Raw genomic sequence first — 19,499 nt, 5'->3', positions numbered from 1 at the left:
TTAAAACTGCACAGACACAGATCTACTGTTGCATAATGCACTGGCAGATCTGGGTCCGTGCAGATTGTTAGGAGTAATCAGTAGAACAAACAACATATACCCTGGTCTGCAGGCACATTACAATATGGCAGATCAGGATCTTTGTTTTTTGCAATTCGACTTGAAATATAATAGAGTATAAATGGCAGGTAAAATAGGATCCAAGATAATGAATGAACAAATGAACACAAACAAATGCTATATCATACAAGAACAAAATATGTCCTTGCCAATTCATCCTAAATCATACAGGAAAAAATATGTCCTTGTCAGTTCATCCTAAATCATACAGGAACAAATATGTCATTATCAATCCATCCTAAATCAGATAGGACCAAAATATGTCCTTGTCAATTCATCCTAAATCATATAGGAAAAAAATATGTCCTTGTCAATTCATCCTAAATCATACAGGAACAAATATGTCCTTAACAATCCATCCTAAATCAGACAAGAACAAAATATGTCCTTGTCAATTCATCCTAAATCATATAGGAACAAAATATGTCCTTGTCAATTCATCCTAAATCATACAGGAACAAAATATGTCCTTTTCAATTCATCCGAAATCATACAGGAACAAAATATATTCTCGTCAATCCATCTGAAATCATTCAGGAACAAAATATGTCCTTGTCAATCCATCCTAAATCATACAGGAACAAATATGTCATTATCAATCCATCCTAAATCAGACAGAAACAAAATATGTCCTTGTCAATTCATCCTAAATCATACAGGAACAAATATGTCCTTGTCAATTCATCCTAAATCATACAGGAACAAAATATGTCCTTTTCAATTCATCCGAAATCATACAGGAACAAAATATATTCTCGTCAATCCATCTTAAATCATACAGGAACAAAATATGTCTAAACATAAATGTTTTTCAGAATAAGTTTTTTCTTTAAGGAACCAAAATTCTTCACAATAAACATAATTTATTTTTAAAGGAGCTGAATTCCTCACAATAAATAATAAATGTAATTTTTCACATAATCCTCCTCTCCATCAACAAAGTGGTGGATAACTCAAGTTACTGTGCAAAAACAAAACTGGTGACAAACAGATTGACATATGGACAGACAACATCATGGCATAAAATATACTCCACCATATGGCAGGCATGTAAAAACAGAAAGCCCATTTTTCTTGGATGCTTACTAAGAAATTGAGTCCAATTTTTTTCAGGTCTTAAAAGTCTGATTGTTTAATATTTGTAGAAACAGCAGCCACATTTAAATGCAGATCAGCAATAATTGCACAAACTTGAAACCCCTCCCTCCTCCACTGTAGGATGCTTTTAGTCACATTTATTCAAAAACTGTTCACCAGCTTTTAAGAAGACTGATAAAAAATATTCTATTTATAGTAACAGTGGCCAAATTTGATAGTGAAACAGAATCATCTGTATAAATTTGAAAGGTCTTCTTGCCAGAATGCTCTCTGTTAAATTTGGTAAAATAATGGAAGTTTTTGAGAAAAAGTTGTTTCAAGGATTTTCACCTTTTAGTAATGGCACCCAGATTGGATAGGATACTGAAACCTTTTGAATCAATCTGAAAGCCTTTAATTCCAGATGCTTTCTGTTAAATTTGGTTAAATTCTCTTTAACAGTTTTCAAATGAGTTGTCCAACAATTTTTTTTTTTATATTTCTAAGTAACTGTGTCTATTCTTGATGGCAGACTGGCATCATTTAAATAAATCTGAAACCACTTAAAGTCATCATGCTTTGTTTGTTAAATTCTGTTTTGCGGTTTGTGAGAACATGTCATTCAAAAGCTTTTCTCATTTTAGTAACAGCAGCCATATTTGATGGTGAATCAGCATCATTTGTACAAACATTATAGCCCTTCATGCCATGATGTTTTCTATAAATATGATGAAATTATTTGAGTAATTTTTCTTTAAAAGTTTTTCTATTTTCAGTAATGGCAGCCATATTTGATGGCAGATCATCCTAATTTTGTAGTAAATTAAAAGCTCTTATTGCCAATAGGCTTCCTCTCTAATTTGGATAAAGTTTGCACTGTGGTTTTTGAAAAAATGTCATTGAAAGATTTATATTCTTAGTAATGGTGGCCATAGGTGATGGCAGATTGGTATAATTTTCACAAATACAAAATCCCTTCATGAGAGGATTCACAAGGGACATAGCATAACAGACTCTGGGTAATACAATAAATTCATTTGGCCTTGTCTCCTGGAGAGCTAAAAATTCTTTAATCTTATTTCCATTTTGAGTAATCACAGTCATATTGGCATTGCAAAAATGACCAACATTGCTAAAATATTTGAAGCCCTTTTTGCCAGGATAATACCTGTTCAGGACAAGTAGTGATAACAATTTTCAAGATGACTGCTGTGGTGGTCATATTGAATCTCAGTTCAGTACCACTTTCATTTAGGATCAACTAAAACAAATAAGTAGTATTTTAGTGGAAACCCCATGTTGATATGACCATCCATTCATGAGGATTAGCAATTTTCAAAATGGATGTAGTGGTGGCCATATTGGATGTATAAGCATCACTATTTTTATTTAGGACCAACTAAACCATATAGTGAATGTGTGTTCAATTTGTTCCAGTTCTGTTCAGCGTTTTTTTAGAAAAGTTTAAAGTTTTGTATTTTTTTGTATGATTGTCATTATTTATCTAATGATGTACTGTAAGTCTTGTTTTTTATGTGTTATATACATTATCTTAAAAACAATTCTGAGGAATTAATCACTCAACTCTGGTTTTGTCATACACATGACAGATGCAGTACCATATCATACGCCCACATCACCCTTGGCTAGGTGAGTGTGAGCTAAAAATGATATAGCTCTGCTTTTCTACTTTTCTGATTCACTCAAACTTGTTTCAGAATATTCACCTACTAAATCAGCCACTCCAACACTATGCATCATTCCCTATAAATCTGACTGGTCTGCATGGTGTCAGAATAATGTGACTGTGTGGGACATGATGCTTACATGTCTGCAGCATGATGTCCCATCACTAGACATCACTATAAACTGCCACACTACAGACATTGTAGTGATATTGCTAATTTTTTTATAGTTAAATTAAAAATCAAAAACACACACATACACACACACACATACACACACACACTTTGCATCACTTAAATGACTTGTTTATTCCAGGCAAAATACTGCATCAAGTTTCTGCAGCACCAACATCTTTAAGCAATCAAAATTTCATGCATTTGGAGCTATTGAAACTGTAATGATTATATTCATACCTGGACAAGAGGATGTTCTGGAATGTTCTCTGACAGGCTTCCATATTTTATTGGTCCCTGGAAGGAGGAAATGTGCTGGTACTCTTCTCTGCAGTTTTTTATGATAATTGGGGCAACAGAGTCACTTCGAACCAAGTATAACGGTGTCTTTGCATCCTCTAATGTTTGAAAAAGGACAGAAATATATAGTGATCATTCAAATAAATAGAATAGGAAAAAGAACAGAAATATGTAGTGTTCATTCAAATAAATATAATAGAATAAAGAATAGAAATATATAGTATTCAGTCAAATAAATAGAATAGGATAAAATATAGAAATATATAGTATCCATTCAAATAAATAGAATAGAAAAAGAAAAGAAATATAGTACACGTATTCATTAAGATAGATACAAAGAAAAAGAATGAAAATATATTGTATTCATTCAAATAGACAGAATAAAGAAAATAATAGAAAATATAGTATCCATTCAAATAGAATAGAAAAAATAATAGAAATATCGTATTCATTAAAATAAATAGAATAGAAAAGGACTGGAAATATATTGTATTCATTCATATAAACAGAATTAAAAAAATAATCAAAATATATAGTATTCATTCAAATAAATAGAACAGAAAGAAAGAAAAGAATTGTAAAGAGTTCATTCAAATAAATGGCTCACCTTTTGTCTTTAAATTTGTGGTTTGCAGCAAGTACAAAATCAATAAAATTTCAAACAAATACAAGTACCAGTAAATTTAAAAGTAAAACAGTGCTGTTTTTTTTTTTAAATTAGGTACCTGAATAGTGTTCATTGATAACTGTAACATTGATAACTCCTAGCCTGACTTAGGAGGATATAATTGCTTTGCCCTGCCCTCCACAGGATGCATCCAGCTCTTCCTGGGGGATGCCCTGTCTTAATATAGTAACACAAATGTACATTTGGGGCATAAAACTAGTAACCTGCACTTTTAACTTGCAGCGCAAAAATTCCCGTAAACATACCAGTGAAGTCCTATCAAATCCCTCTCCTCTCCCCAAAAGAGTAAGTAGCATTTGGATTTAACAGTATGTCAGCAAAATACTGGCTATATGGTACTGATTAAAAATAAAGTTATAAAAATGTCATTTATGAATAAATTTAAAAAAACTTAAGGAAGATAAGAAAAGACTCTGCTTTACTGTAAATGATGGGCAAAAATTACTCTGTCCTCAAGTTCTTGTCTTGGGAAAACATGTAATTACCAGATAGACATTATAAAGTCTTTTGAATGTCCATGTTGATATGACCAACATGGAGGAGGAGCACTAACAGGACTTTCAAGATGGCCACTATAGTGGCCATATTGAATGTCCAAGTGAAATTATTTTCTTCTAGACCCAACTAGACATCACAAGAAGTCATCTGGTGAAAACCTTATGTCGATATGACTTCCTGTTCAGGATAAGTAGTGAAACAAATTTCAAGATGGCTGCTGTGGTGGTAATATTTGATCTCAGTTCAGTACCATATTATTTACGATCAACTAAAACACATAAGCAGTATTTTAGTGGAAACCCTATGTTGATATGACCAGTCATTCATGAGGATTAGCAATTTTTGAAATGGCTGCAGTGGTGGCCATATTGTTTGTCTAGGCATCACCACTTTCATTTAGGACCGACTAAACCAGAGGGATGAATGTGTGGGTAAGGTTTTAGGGCAATCCTTGAAGTAGTTTCAGAGAACTGGCAAGAACAAATGTTTACTTATGGCCAGACAGCTGAAAGACAACAGTCCAGAACTATCATGGACTATGGCAAGTAGAGCTAAAAACATGTCATGCAAATACCCTTTCCTGTATTTTGTTTATTTAAGAAATTCAAACAAATTATCATGAGCACTTGAATATTAATTTCTGCACTTAATATTTATGTTTCCAGTGTTGTGTGCTTTGAATTAGTCAATGTTCTCTCATGCTACAGCATGTTTCTCAAGACATTATTGGTAATGATAATAATAATAATAATAATAATAATAATAATAATAATAATAATAATAATAATAATATTGACCTTATTTAAAGAGGGTACCACAATTAGCTAAGAACTACTCTACCTTGAGGCCCTCATTCAAAGGAATTTATTTATTTTAGCTGCATTTATGAAGCTACTGGATATATTGGGTTTGGGAGAAGGAAGTAGAGTGGGCATTTCTAATCTCAACTGGAATACTATTCCAGAGCAAAGTTCCAGAGTATTGGAAACTTTTTAAAATAATTTCTTATTTGGTTTGGGAATTTTATACTGTATGGTAGACATGGATTGCAGGTGGGGAATATTGCCAGGTAGCCTATACTGGAATAGAGATTGTAAATATTCTTGGATATCCTGGCTTTTCTCAAATGGATTTGGTCTTTAATAGGTAATATTTTTAACTTACCAGCTAAATTGTCCTTGCTTTCTTTCTGGATTGATAGCTCAAAAGCTCTTTTTTGAAGATGTGCCAGCTTTGCTATGTTTTTATCATTTGAATTACCCTATACTGTATTACAGTAGTCAAAATAGGGTTGTATGTAACTGCTATAAAATAGTATTGTGTGCCTTTTAGGGAGAAAATGTCTGATCCTACTGAGAAATCATAAACTTGAATTGACCTTTTTTCACTGATATGTTTGATATGTTCAGTCCATGATATGTTATTATCTACCAAAACACCAAGTAGTCTATCATGACAGACCATTTGCAAATTTGTATCCATCCATGTCAGACATATTTCATCACTATCAAGATTTGTCGTTTTTTGCCTTGTTGAGATAAGTAATATTTTGTTTTACCATTATTTACCACCATGCCATTGCATGTGCACCAGTTGTCTGGTTTGTTTAATGCATTCTGTAAAAAATTTTGAGTTCATGCTTTGTGTTTTGGATATCTGACAATGTTGTGTCATCTGCATAGAGATCTGTAGATGATATTGAGTCCCTTAGTAAAAATGGTAGGTCATTAATAAATAGTATAAATAGTAATGGACCTAGAATTGAGCATTGTGGTACTCCATATCTAATTGTTCCAGGTTCAGACAGAACATTATTTATGTAAACATGTTGTGTTCTCTCACTTAAGTAAGAAGTAAACCATCTAATTGTTCTTTCATCACATTGGTAGATTTTCAGTTTCTTCAAAAGGATTTCATGATCCACCATGTCAAATGCTTTCCTGAAATCTACATGATTTCTTTTTTGCTCTAAATGCAAACTAAGTAAAATGTTTTAAAATGATAGATAGCTGACAACTCAAGATATTGTGTGAAAATGAAAGAAGGAACTGATAGATTGATTACTGTATGAAGAATGTAACATGACAAGCTCTGCCTTATGGCAGACTTGTAAGAAGTGACATATATTCATGGAAATTCTGTTCCCTGCCAATTCCTGTATTGCCTGTAATTTTTCATAATGTTTTATTAATTATTCTGTAAGGAACACAAATAATAGGCTAAAGAATATTAATTGCATTCTTAGATACCTAAAATGTGCACAGTTTTAATTAAAAAATATCTCTGAACCAAAATTTTAAGGACCAAAATTAATGATACGTTTTATTGGTTGATGGGGCATGAAATATTAGAGGATATAAAAAATTACAAACAATACAGTATTTTGGCGTTCAAGCACCTCCATTACTTGGACCTACCATGCCTCTGGCACCCAGTTCCATTGACCTTGTGACACCTTGTTAGCATCCAGATAGCTTGATTATATTTGTGGGAAATGAACCAACCTTTAATTTCATCATTTTCTCATGAAGATTCAAATATAATTAATGTGCTTGATAGCAAATAACAGAAAATGCACAAACATATTTGTGTGATTGCTGCTGAAATGAAAACAAAACCATTGTGGCTTCATTGGTTTATCCATACACTAATATCAATTCCATTTCAGCATTTTAACACCAATTTGTTTTCCATGCAAACGCCAATATTCAATGTTCATCCTGTGATTGTTTTTAAATGCAACTGTCAATATATGATCAATCAGTGATTATTAGAAGCCATCTGGTAATAGTGCAAATATATGTATAGGTCAATATTATAAATCAAGCCTGGAGTTAGAATGGATATTAATTTGTGTCTAAATCAACAGAAGTGTGGATTTGAAAGTTACTCCTGTTCCAGTTCAGCAAACATTGCACATGAGGCCCAAGTGGCCATGGGATCATTCACTTGTCAAATGTAAAAAAATCTGGGTTAACATGAAGCATTTAAACAGCTAAATTTGTGGCCATTTTTAAAATGGCAGCCATGTTGGAAGGACACTAAACAGCATTTGTACAAAACTTGAAAGACCTTGTACAAGGATAGTTTCTTTGAAATTTGTTTCACTTCTGATGACTAGTTTTCAAGAAGTCTTTTAAAGCCTTTTCTAGTTTTAGTAACTGCAGTCAAGATTGCGTTAGTAAAAACTGAAGTAGCCTTCATGCAGTGTTGCTGTTTTCAGTCACATTTGGTCAAATTGTGCTTAGGGTTTTTAGAAGAAGTCAATTAAGGGTTTGTCTTCTTTTAGTAATATGGCTATATTTGACCATATTTAAAGATGGACTGGCATTATTCTTAAAAACACTAAATAGCCTTCATTCCAGAATGCTTTCTGTCAGGGTTGGTCAAATTCTGTTCAGCAGTTTTTGAGGAGAACTTGTTTGACATTATAGTTTTAGTATCAGAGGCATATCTGCATTGTTTGGATAAAATTATGTTGGATAAGTGAATGATCACAGGCCCACATGGGTTTCATGTGCAATGTTTGCTGTTTGAAAGTTCTTCTATTTTTAGTAATGGTGGTACTGTTTCATGCCCATCTTTTGTACAAAAACTTTAAAGCATTTATACCTTGATGCTTTTGTCAGATTTGGTCATTTGTTCAGTGATTTTGGAGAAGTGATTTAAAGGTGTAGTATTTTTATCAATGGTGGAAAAACCTGAAGATGGATTGGTATAATTTGTACAAATTTGAAAGCCCCTCATGCCATGATGGTTATGGTCAAAATCTTAGCAGCTTTTTAAATGTTGTTTACAAGTTTATGATTGATGTCGGATCAGCACAGTTTGCAGAAAATTATAGTAAAATAAGCATCACTACTTTTTCTCAAATTTTCTCAAATTTTATCAGGTGGTTTTTAAAATGAAGCTATTTAAAGATTTTTCTATCTTCATTAACAGTGCTTATATTTGATGGTAGATCAGTAACATTTGTACAAACTGAATGGCTATTAAAACTGAATGTTGTTGGCAAATATTGGTGAAACATAATGGTTTTTGAAAAGATGTTGAAAAGAACAATTGTCACCAGATAGATGACAGATGATGCATGACAAACTCAAAGCCATATCATAAGCAGGCCTGACCTTATGACCCACACACTAAGTCTGATAAAATTTATAAGTATTTGTTTAATTAACCTATTCACAACAAAGAGCTGGTAGTTAGGATGAACTGTTGTTGTTATAGGGTTTAACGCCATTTTCAACACAAGATAGGCTATACATGGCAACCAGTATAAATGGTGGAGGAAGAGCCCAGGAAAACCCCAGAAATAACTACAAACCCACAAGAAGCTACTGGCAAGCTTTCTCACATACCTACATTGGCTGAACCTGAGACTTGAACCCATGCAGAGAGAGGTGAGATGGTAATGATCCATAACGGTGAGTGCTTTAGATCACTTGGCCACTCGGGGCCCCTGGATGAGGTGCAAACTGTGACAAAGCTCCAGGCCAGTACTTATGTTTCTTGAATAACAAAGACCCCTTTACAAAAACTCTGACAAACATATACCTGCCATGATTTTGTTCATGCAAAAATAATGAATCTGAACAAGAGATCCTGAAACTAGTAATGTTACTGAAACTACATTTCATCTACATTCATTCTGCATTTCATCTGCATTCCATTTGCATTCATTCATTCATTCTGCATTCCATTTGCATTCATTCTGCATTTCATCTGCATTCATGTTGCATTCCATCTGCAATTCATTCTGCATTCCACTTGCCAACTGGTCTTTTTGTTTACTGTCTAAGAAATGCATTCTGATGTTGAATTTATTGCTTTCATTTTCATTCATCTGAAATGCAATTAACAGAAATAGAGAATTCATTTCTGATAATTTGAAATGGAAAAACAAACATACAGCTTTTGCATCTTGTCTTCTTAAAAGTGTGTTTAAAAGAAAATGCATACTATTTAAACAACAGCATTGAACTTACAATAATTAAAAATATAACTGCAACTGCAATAAATTAAAAAATTAGCTGTAAAATGTCTGTCAGCAAATTTTATTTATTTTATCAATAAAACATTTACAGTTACAACCACAGGTGCTCGACACGAGCTTGATGTTAAGAAAAAAAAACAATCATCTAAAGGAAAAAAATTATACAGAGTGACAAAAATGCCTTAGATTACCCGGATGACCCGTTCTGACATAGGACCTTCTATATCATAATATATAGAGGGTCCTATGTCAGAACGGGTCATCGGGGTAATCTAAAGTATTTTTGTCAGTCTGTGTGATTTTTTTCCTTTAGATGATTGTTTTTTTGTTCTTAACATCAAGCTCGCATCAAGCACCTGTGTCTCTTATATATTATGATACAGAGGGTCCTATGTCAGAATGGGTCATCGGGGTAATCTAAGGTATTTTTGTCACTCTGTATGATTTTTTTCCTTTAGATGATTGTTTTTTTTTTCTTAACATCAAGCTCACGTTGAGCACCTGTGCTTGTACATAGTGAAAAATTGCATGTTGGAGTGAAACATAAAGAATCTGATCCTCAGATTATCATGCCATGATGCTTGAGGACATGGCAGCATGAAAAACACATGCACATAATTTTACATCCATTCAATAAAATATATCTATAGTGTTTATCTAATGGCATTATCTTTCTTGTTCTGCCTTTTGCACTTGTGTTCTTCATTTCCTTCATATTGACACTCATGATTTCATGGCATTCATTATCTGCATTCCATTTGTGTGCATACTTCTAGACATGTCTACAATGGTTTCTTTCGGAGTAATATCCTCACTTTGGGAAGTGTTATAGATTATTATTGCCTTCAGCATCAGCAAGAGATAAATGAGAAATTAACATGTTTCACTGCACCATTAACCAAGCAGAATGAACAGTAACTTCAGCTGAAGTGACATTTCCTGTTGGCAAGCAAGTAAAAACAATTGGGGAAGTAAATGCTAGATTGCAGTTAGTAGTACCAATCTGGAACATTGACTATGAGAATTCAAAGACAGACAAAAAAACAGATATTATGTTGATTTGGTTTTGTGACTTTAATGCCATTTTTCAGCAAATGATAGATTATACATGGTGGCCAATATATTTGGTGGAGAGAGAACCAACTTATAGGATGCAACTGCATACTTTGTCATATAACCACATTAGCTAAGCCAAGACTTGAACCCATGCATACTTAAGTGAGACTTGGGTGTGCTGAAAAGGTAAGACCACTCTGCCACTCTAGGCTGTGTTATGACACTATAATTATACATGTATTTGTACTAGACATACCCTTAAAGCATGTCAGTCATGCAACTCTACTTATCTGATTACCTATGGTATCATGGAATAGTTTTTAAAATTTGCCTTTCAACTTTCTTAACTTACAATTCCCTCCCATAGTTACTTAACTGTTTTATGAATTATTCTTTTTAGAAGGCAGGTTGATGTGGCATCACATTTGTGCATAAAAACTGTCATTTGAACCCTTATGGCCATTGTGAAAGATATCAGCTTAGATATGGTGGAAGTAGCTTATGATGTTATATATTGAGTTGTTCTCACAGTCTGAACTAAAACAGATATGGAGGAATAAGCTGTATGATGTTAGATAATGAGTTGTCCCCACAGCCTGGATTAAAATAGATATGGCAGAAGTAGCTGTATGATGTTAGATAATGAGTTGTCCCCACAGTCTGAACTAAAATAGATATGGTGGAAGTAGCTGTATGATGTTACATGATGAGTTGTTCCCACAGTCTGAACTAAGATAGATACTGTGGAAGTAGCTGTGTGATGTTACATAATGAGTTGTTCCCACAGTCTGGACTAAAATAGGTATGGAAGTAGCTGTATGATGTTACATAATGAGTTGTTCCCACAGTCTGGACTAAAATAGGTATGGAAGTAGCTGTATGATATTGCATAATGAGTTGTTCCCACAGCCTGGACTAAAAAAAATATGGTGGAAGTAGCTGTATGATGTTACATAATGAGTTGTTCCCACAGCCTGGTCTAAAATAGATATGGTTGAAGTAGCTGTATGATATTACATAATGAGTTGTCCCCATACTCTGAACTAAGATAGATACTGTGGAAGTAGCTGTGTGATGTTACATAATGAGTTGTTCCCACAGCCTGGACTAAAAAAAATATGGTGGAAGTAGCTGTATGATGTTACATAATGAGTTGTTCCCACAGCCTGGTCTAAAATAGATATGGTTGAAGTAGCTGTATGATATTACATAATGCATTGTTCCTACAACTTGGACTAAAATAAATATGATGGAAGTAGCTGTATATAATATCTATCAGCATCATTCTTTTCAATTTCATTTCTTGAAAAACAAATGGGCTATTAGGCCCAGTTTACAATATTTACTGGGATAAATACTCTCATTTCTTTTATTCATTTGTAATTTACTTAAATACAATTACCTCATTATTTGACCACATAACCCACCTATCTGCAAGTGAAATCCAACCATTATACAGGTGACTACCTGGCTGGCTTTTATGAGGGACTGCTCATATCCTAAATGACTGCTGATAACAGTCATTGATTGGTAGATGCTGATAGGTCACCTGGATTTCAACATAGTCAGTCAAAACCATTCAGCAGCATACACATTTCATTCCCAGTTTACCTCGAGGTATGTCATATCAGTATCCATAATACACATACTGGTCAATTGGAGGGCATTTAGATTGTCAAAGTTCACAATATGCAATCTATATTTGGTTTCAAAATGGTAAAAACAGGTGCAAGATCACTTCATAAATGTGTAGATCTTGCTGATAGTCAAACTTAATCAACATTTTAATGATATGAAACTACTCAATGAGTTTGATCAAAATCTGATTCACTATATAATTGAAAGAGTGTTGACAAACTCAGTCAGGCATTAGATCACTTCATGGATAATAATAATAATAATAATAATAATAATAATAATAATAATAATAATAAATTTGCTAAAATTACATTATTTACAACATTCTTTACACAATATTTTTTATTCTTTTACACAAAAGTTTTATTTTTTATTCTTTTTAGGCATATGCAATGTGGTACAATCCATTACTAACCAGTAAGTGTAATTTTTCATGCAATTTATCAGGTGATAATGAAATGGGTTTATTGTTGACCTTTCCTTTACCTCCCTTAAAATACTGTTCTGGAACAAACTGTAAAAACAATTATCTAGCTCTGTGTTTGCTTTTGGAACAAAATATTATTGGTTGAAAAATACCTTAAAATTAAGTGTGTTGCCTTGCTCTCTCACAAAAAACACAGGCTGCAGATACACTGGATATTCTGTACATAACTTGAGTTTTTTTCACAAAGATTCTTTTCTCAAGTGAGGCCTAGAATTTAATATAAATTTCATTTTCACCAGAAGGACTAGTAGATTGAGAAACATACTAGTCCTGCTGAATCTTCACTAGTCCTTCCCACAAAATAATGTCAGATGAGTATCTAGATTTTCTAGCCATTATGCCAATTGAAATTATATAAACTACAAGACCATTGGGTAATTTAATAGCCTTGGGTTAGTAGACTACAACTAATGTTTTTGCTCCATTAACTGTTAAGATTTTCCTGTTATTCATGTCAATGATATTTAGTTCTTTTGTAGAGGGAATAATTTGTATATGCTTCCATCATACGTGTTTTTTCCGACAACATCAGAGTAATCAAGAAGTGGCTAAATATAGCTTTTAAAGTACATTATCTTATGGTTCATTGACAAATAAAATTTTACTTTGCACCATAACCTCAAAACAAACAATTTATTTTCAGTATAAAGTCTAGATATATTTATTCCACTGCAAACTCATGTAAACAATTACTCCCCTGAGTTTTGTCCTGCTGTTCACTTGGCCTTATCAGCAGGTGTGCTAAAAACTTACCTGATAAAGTTAAAGTGTTTCCTCATTTGATTTTAAAAGACTAAAAGAATCTAGCTGAATTTTGTATGAAGACAATGTAGCCCTAGTTAATGAGTTTAATTAATTGTCTAGTATCCGCCATGGAGAAGACAAATTAATGTGTGTGTTGGGGAGGGGGTAAGTAGGTAGGTAGACAATGTAGCCCTAGTTAATGAGTTTAATTAATTGTCTAGTATCCGCCATGGAGAAGACAAATTAATGTGTGTGTTGGGGAGGGGGTAAGTAGGTAGGTAGACAATGTAGCCCTAGTTAATAATTTTAATTAATTGTCTAGTATCTGCCAAGGAGAAGACAAATTAATGTGTGTGTTGGGAGGGGGTAAGTAGGTAGGTAGACAATGTAGCCCAAGTTAATGAGTTTAATTAATTGTCTAGTATCTGCCATGGAGAAGACAAATTAATGTGTGGGGGGGGGAGGGGGTAAGTAGGTAGGTAGACAATGTAGCCCTAGTTAATAAGTTTAATTAATTGTCTAGTATCTGCCAAGGAGAAGACAAATTAATGTGTGTGTTGGGAGGGGGTAAGTAGGTAGGTAGACAATGTAGCCCTAGTTAATGAGTTTAATTAATTGTCTAGTATCTGCCATGGAGAAGACAAATTAATGTGTGTGGGGGGGAGGGGGTAAGTAGGTAGGTAGACAATGTAGCCCTAGTTAATGAGTTTAATTAATTGTCTAGTATCTGCCAAGGAGAAGACAAATTAATGTGTGTGTGGGGAGGGGGTAAGTAGGTAGGTAGACAATGTAACCCAAGTTAATGAGTTTAATTAATTGTCTAGTATCTGCCAAGGAGAAGACAAATTAATGTGTGTGTTGGGGGGGGGGGTAAGTAGATAGGTAGTGGGTAAGTAGGTAGGTTGACAATGTAGCATGTGTTTAATTAATTGTCTAGTATCTGCCACGGAGAAGACAAATTAATGTGTGCATGTTTGTGTGGGGGGGAGGGGGTAAGTAGGTAGGTAGACAATGTAGCCTTAGTTAATGAGTTTAATTAATTGTCTAGTATCTGCCAAGGAGAAGACAAATTAATGTGTGTGTGGGGAGGGGGTAAGTAGGTAAGTAGACAATGTAGCCCAAGTTAATGAGTTTAATTAATTGTCTAGTATCTGCCAAGGAGAAGACAAATTAATGTGTGTGTTGGGGGGGGTAAGTAGATAGGTAGTGGGTAAGTAGGTAGGTTGACAATGTGGCATGTGTTTAATTAATTGTCTAGTATCTGCCACGGAGAAGACAAATTAATGTGTGCATGTTTGTGTGGGGGGGGGAGGGGGTAAGTAGGTAGGTAGGTCTAGTATCTGCCATGGAGAAGACAAATTAATGTGTGTGTGTGGGGGAGGGGGAGGGGGTAAGTAGGTAGGTAGACAATGTAGCCCTAGTTAATAAGTTTAATTAATTGTCTAGTATCTGCCACGGAGAAGACAAATTAATGTGTGCATGTTTGTGTGGGGGGGAGGGGGTAAGTAGGTAGGTAGACAATGTAGCCCTAGTTAATGAATTTAATTGTCTAGTATCTGCCATGGAGAAGACAAATTAGTGTGTTTGTGGGGGGGGGGAGGGGGTAAGTAGGTAGGTAGACAATGTAGCCTTAGTTAATAAGTTTAATTAATTGTCTAGTATCTGCCAAGGAGAAGACAAATTAATGTGTGTGTTGGGAGGGGGTAAGTAGGTAGGTAGACAATGTAGCCCTAGTTAATGAGTTTAATTAATTGTCTAGTATCTGCCAAGGAGAAGACAAATTAATGTGTGTGTTGGGGGGGGTAAGTAGATAGGTAGTGGGTAAGTAGGTAGGTTGACAATGTAGCATGTGTTTAATTAATTGTCTAGTATCTGCCACAGAGAAGACAAATTAATGTGTGCATGTTTGTGTGTGGGGGGGAGGGGGTAAGTAGGTAGGTAGACAATGTAGCCCTAGTTAATGAGTTTAATTAATTGTCTAGTATCTGCCAAGGAGAAGACAAATTAATGTGTGTGTTGGGGGGGGGTAAGTAGATAGGTAGTGGGTAAGTAGGTAGGTAGACAATGTAGCCCTAGTTAATGAGTTTAATTAATTGTCTAGTATCCGCCAAGGAGAAGACAAATTAATGTGGGGGGGTAAGTATGTAGGTAGTGGGTAAGTAGGTACGTAGGTAGGTATACTGGTATATAAAATCAGGAAATATTACTGAAATTTTAAAAAAAAGCAGCTAGAGTTATTCTTGATGCTTATTTAGATACACCATCAAAAAATCTTTATAAAACCCTAAAATGGCTAGCAGTTCGGCAGAAAACTCAGTTTTAAAAGGGTTTACTAGTGTATAAATCCTTACATGGATAATGGTTCCAGGTTATCTTAAATGTAACGTTAAATTTGTTGAAAATGTACATATGTATGAACTAAGATCCATCTCAAACAACAAGCTATATTTACCTAAACCAAATTCTGAGTTTTATAAGAAGAGTTTTGCTTTTTCCAGAGCCAAACTCTGGAATTCCATACCACCTTATATATAGTCAGCTGACACATGCCAAGCTTTCAAAAAGCTTCTTTGTCAACATCTAGAGAAACAATCATTTGTATGATTTTATTTTGAAACTGAAACCCTTCTGAAACTGAGTTCTCTGCTGAAATGGAGGCCATATTAGGGTAAACCCTTCAAAATAACTTTCAGCAAGAAGTACTACAAATAAAATACAAAATTTAAATTTAAATATATTAAAATATCTTTCAAATCTCTTTAAAACAAATTATAAAGGTAAAACTGTAAACTCATGAAAATATATGAAGGAAGAAGACAAATTAGATCACTCAATGAATGGGATTTCTTGTCTTGGTGCCAACATAACCCAGCACTGTAATTCTCACCCATTTGTAATTCAAATATAAAACACTTTATAATGCTAATTTAACATCAATTTGTTTTAAATATTAAAGATGTGTGGTACATGATATCATCAGACTGCCACTTGATAAATGACCTGAAAACAATTGATCTAAATCAAACAAATATGTACTGATAGCAAACCCATTTGATTTCTCTGCCACAGTGGCAGGTAAAGTGATGTAGGCTTCCATGAAGTGGTAACTTGAATGATAACTCAATCTTACAGTGAAGCACTTAGAGGGTTAAATTTCTACAAATAACTTTCATCCTCCAGACAATCTGTATCTGTGTTATGGCACACAATGCTAAGATTGATCTTTGATAAACATGCAAGTCTGTGATGACTCCAAATTACATTCATCCTCTAATGCATTACACAAAACATTACTGACTTACAGCAGGACTGTTTATTGGCATATGTTGAGATAACAAACAATTTCAGGAATTTTGCCCCAACCTACAATGATAAGGTCAAGAATTTATGTAATTATGAAACATTGGGCTTTATGACAGATCTGTAACTAAGTTTCATGGCTCTATCTCAAAGAGCTTTATAATGAAAGTGCAGAAACGTGAAGACAAAAAAATGACCTTGACCTTGGAGAAAAACTGGGATTGACTGATACATGAAATGCCATCAAACTGAGAAACAAAAGTATACTACTATTTATCCATTTTAAAGCAGAAACAAAATAAGCCTTAAAAAACTTACCCGTGGTCTTGACTCTAAAAACTATGGAAATCAAAACATTTTCAATTGACAATACTGTATGTACTCGCTTATACAATGAGTCTAACTGCAAATTGCACAGACCCAGATCTGCCAGCACATAATGCGCTTGAACATCTGGGTTTGTGCAGTTTGTTAGGAATAATAATTATAACAAGTAAGATAAACCCTCTGTGAGTGCATTATGCTATGGCTGACCAGGATCTTTGTTGTTTGCAGTTTGACTTAGACTTAAGAGCAAGTACATATGGTATATTAGTATGCAGAGTTTAATCCATTTATATTACAAACACTTGCTTTGTAGTATATGAAAAAAATGCCACTGGGACCTAAATTACTGATATGTGACCATCAACCTTGTAGATATAATCCCAAACAATTTTTGTGACACTTTCTATAATGAATGTAAGAATATACTGAAATAAAAGCAGAATACAATATTATTTAGTTACTTGGTTAAAATCAATGAAGAAATACCATACGGTATAGGAAACTCCAAGTGCCAGATCACTGACATCTGGAATCTCTCTTGAAAATATATATACATTTGATGTTAGCTCTAATTTCCACACCATGAGTATAATTATGGACTTCTAGAGATAAGGTAACTGCAGCAAGAGTCTTTATTATTGTATCAGAACATGTGGACTGGGTAAAGTTTCATCCAAATATCTGTAGGGGATAAAAAGTGACTGCCTAGAGAAGGAATATGTAACCAGCCACTGACTGATAATATACCTTGTTGTTACTTTGGTTTGGGTGCATGAGTTACAACTATGAATATGCTAAACATTGATCAGTCAAACTATATAAAAGATTAAAGTTTCATTCAAATAGCTTCAATGGCTCATAAGTTAACCTGTACGTGGCAAGAGGTCAAAACCTGTACATGGCTAGAGGTCGATGATTCATATTTTACCTTGATATGACCTTGACCTTGAGGCAGAGGGCATTGTTATACTATGCAACACATGGTCTGGTCATGATATATAATAGTTTCAATATCTTCATGGGTTTAAAAGTGTTACCTTTGTATGACCTTGACCTTGAGGCAGAGGGCATTGTTACAGTATGTGATACACTGTCTAGTCATGATATATAACAGTTTCAATATCTTCACTGGTTTAAACATTTGATTCCTGACAAGTATAGAAATCACATAACTAGAAAAAGTTTAATTAAAATATCTTGCATGTTTCAGAAGTTATACTCCAGACAAGGATACAAGTCATATAATCATCTTTCCTTGCAATGACTTTAACCTTGAGGCTGGAAGCATGACCTTGGTATGCTACACCATTTAGCCATGATATATATGTGGGCAAAGTTTCATAATGACTTCTGTAACTGTTACCAAGTTATAGGCCAGACAAGCAAATATTAAATGATGTATGGATGGATAATATAATATAATACACTTGACCTTAGATGGGCATAAAATGATGTATAAGTAAATCAAGTTTTGTCCCTTAATCTCAAATGGCTTGACAGTTCTAGTGTGGAAAGAAATGTGTGACAGAAAACTTTAAATACTTACAGAATAATGTAACTATATCTATACCAAGTTTTTGTCCATAAAATGTGAAGGGTCTCATGCAACCAGATCTTTTGAGAACTCATCTGTGTTTATAAAAATTGAGTTTGCCATCCTGTTTTCACTCTTGGGGCAAAATAGACTATCTCATCTTATCTCCCTCCTTAGCAGATGGGAACTTAATGAATGTCCAGTCTCCCAGCCTCCACTCATGAGAGAATGGGTATGAGACTAACCATTATTTTTCTATCCTTGGAGAAGGCCACTAATGATTCACTCTCAACACTACTGGAATATTCTTCCTTCTCTTTTAGATCATTTGAATTGGGATGCAGAACATTATTGGGGGGGGGGGGTATGAAAGCTCTATAATGAATCCCTGATTTCCAGAATACTGTCCTTTAGCAACACTTAATGTCATTCTATAAGGGAGAATTGGAATTTGTCATTGGGACCAATCAAGTAGCCATCAAGCTTAAGACTGTCTGAAGTACCTCCATAGTTACTTTAGATTGTGTATGTGCCCACAGCAAGCTCTTGTTCTCAAATTAATAAAAATGAGACAAACTCAAATAAAAAAATGAGGCAAATCTTTGAAGCCTCTATCAAATCCAAATAAAAAAACCATGTAAGAAATAGCCCAATTTTTTTGGGCATAGCATTGATTTCTTAGCTCTTTGTGTAATTGGTCTACAGTCCTACTGTCACTTGCTTTTACAAAAGTAACTTATTTTGACTTTAAAGTGATATATGTTTATATATAGTGTACTTTTAAGTCACTTGCACTTATCATGTGCTTTGGTGGATGCTGCACAATTATCTTACATAGAAAATATGCTTCAGAGTTTGATTTTTCGGACAAATGC

At 34.0% G+C, this 19,499-nt stretch overlaps 1 protein-coding gene across 1 annotated transcript in view; it reads right to left on the bottom strand.

Annotated features, from left to right (window-relative positions):
* The window catches only part of LOC149802641 (paladin-like), a 105,428-nt gene extending 87,376 nt beyond the window's left edge, over positions 1-18,052 (bottom strand). The window contains exons 1-2 of the mRNA XM_089953805.1: positions 18,019-18,052; positions 3,297-3,454 (exon numbers count right to left, since the gene is read on the bottom strand). Coding sequence (XP_089809931.1) covers positions 3,297-3,454; positions 18,019-18,052 — 192 coding nt within the window. The remainder of the gene's footprint in view (positions 1-3,296; positions 3,455-18,018) is intronic.
* Between the last annotated feature and the right edge of the window lie 1,447 nt (positions 18,053-19,499).

The sequence above is a fragment of the Sinohyriopsis cumingii genome, chromosome 3, assembly GCF_028554795.1.
Source record: "Sinohyriopsis cumingii isolate HCF-2022 chromosome 3, ASM2855479v2, whole genome shotgun sequence".
Lineage (NCBI taxonomy): Eukaryota > Metazoa > Mollusca > Bivalvia > Unionida > Unionidae > Sinohyriopsis > Sinohyriopsis cumingii.
This window is presented reverse-complemented; position numbering and strand designations above follow the sequence as displayed.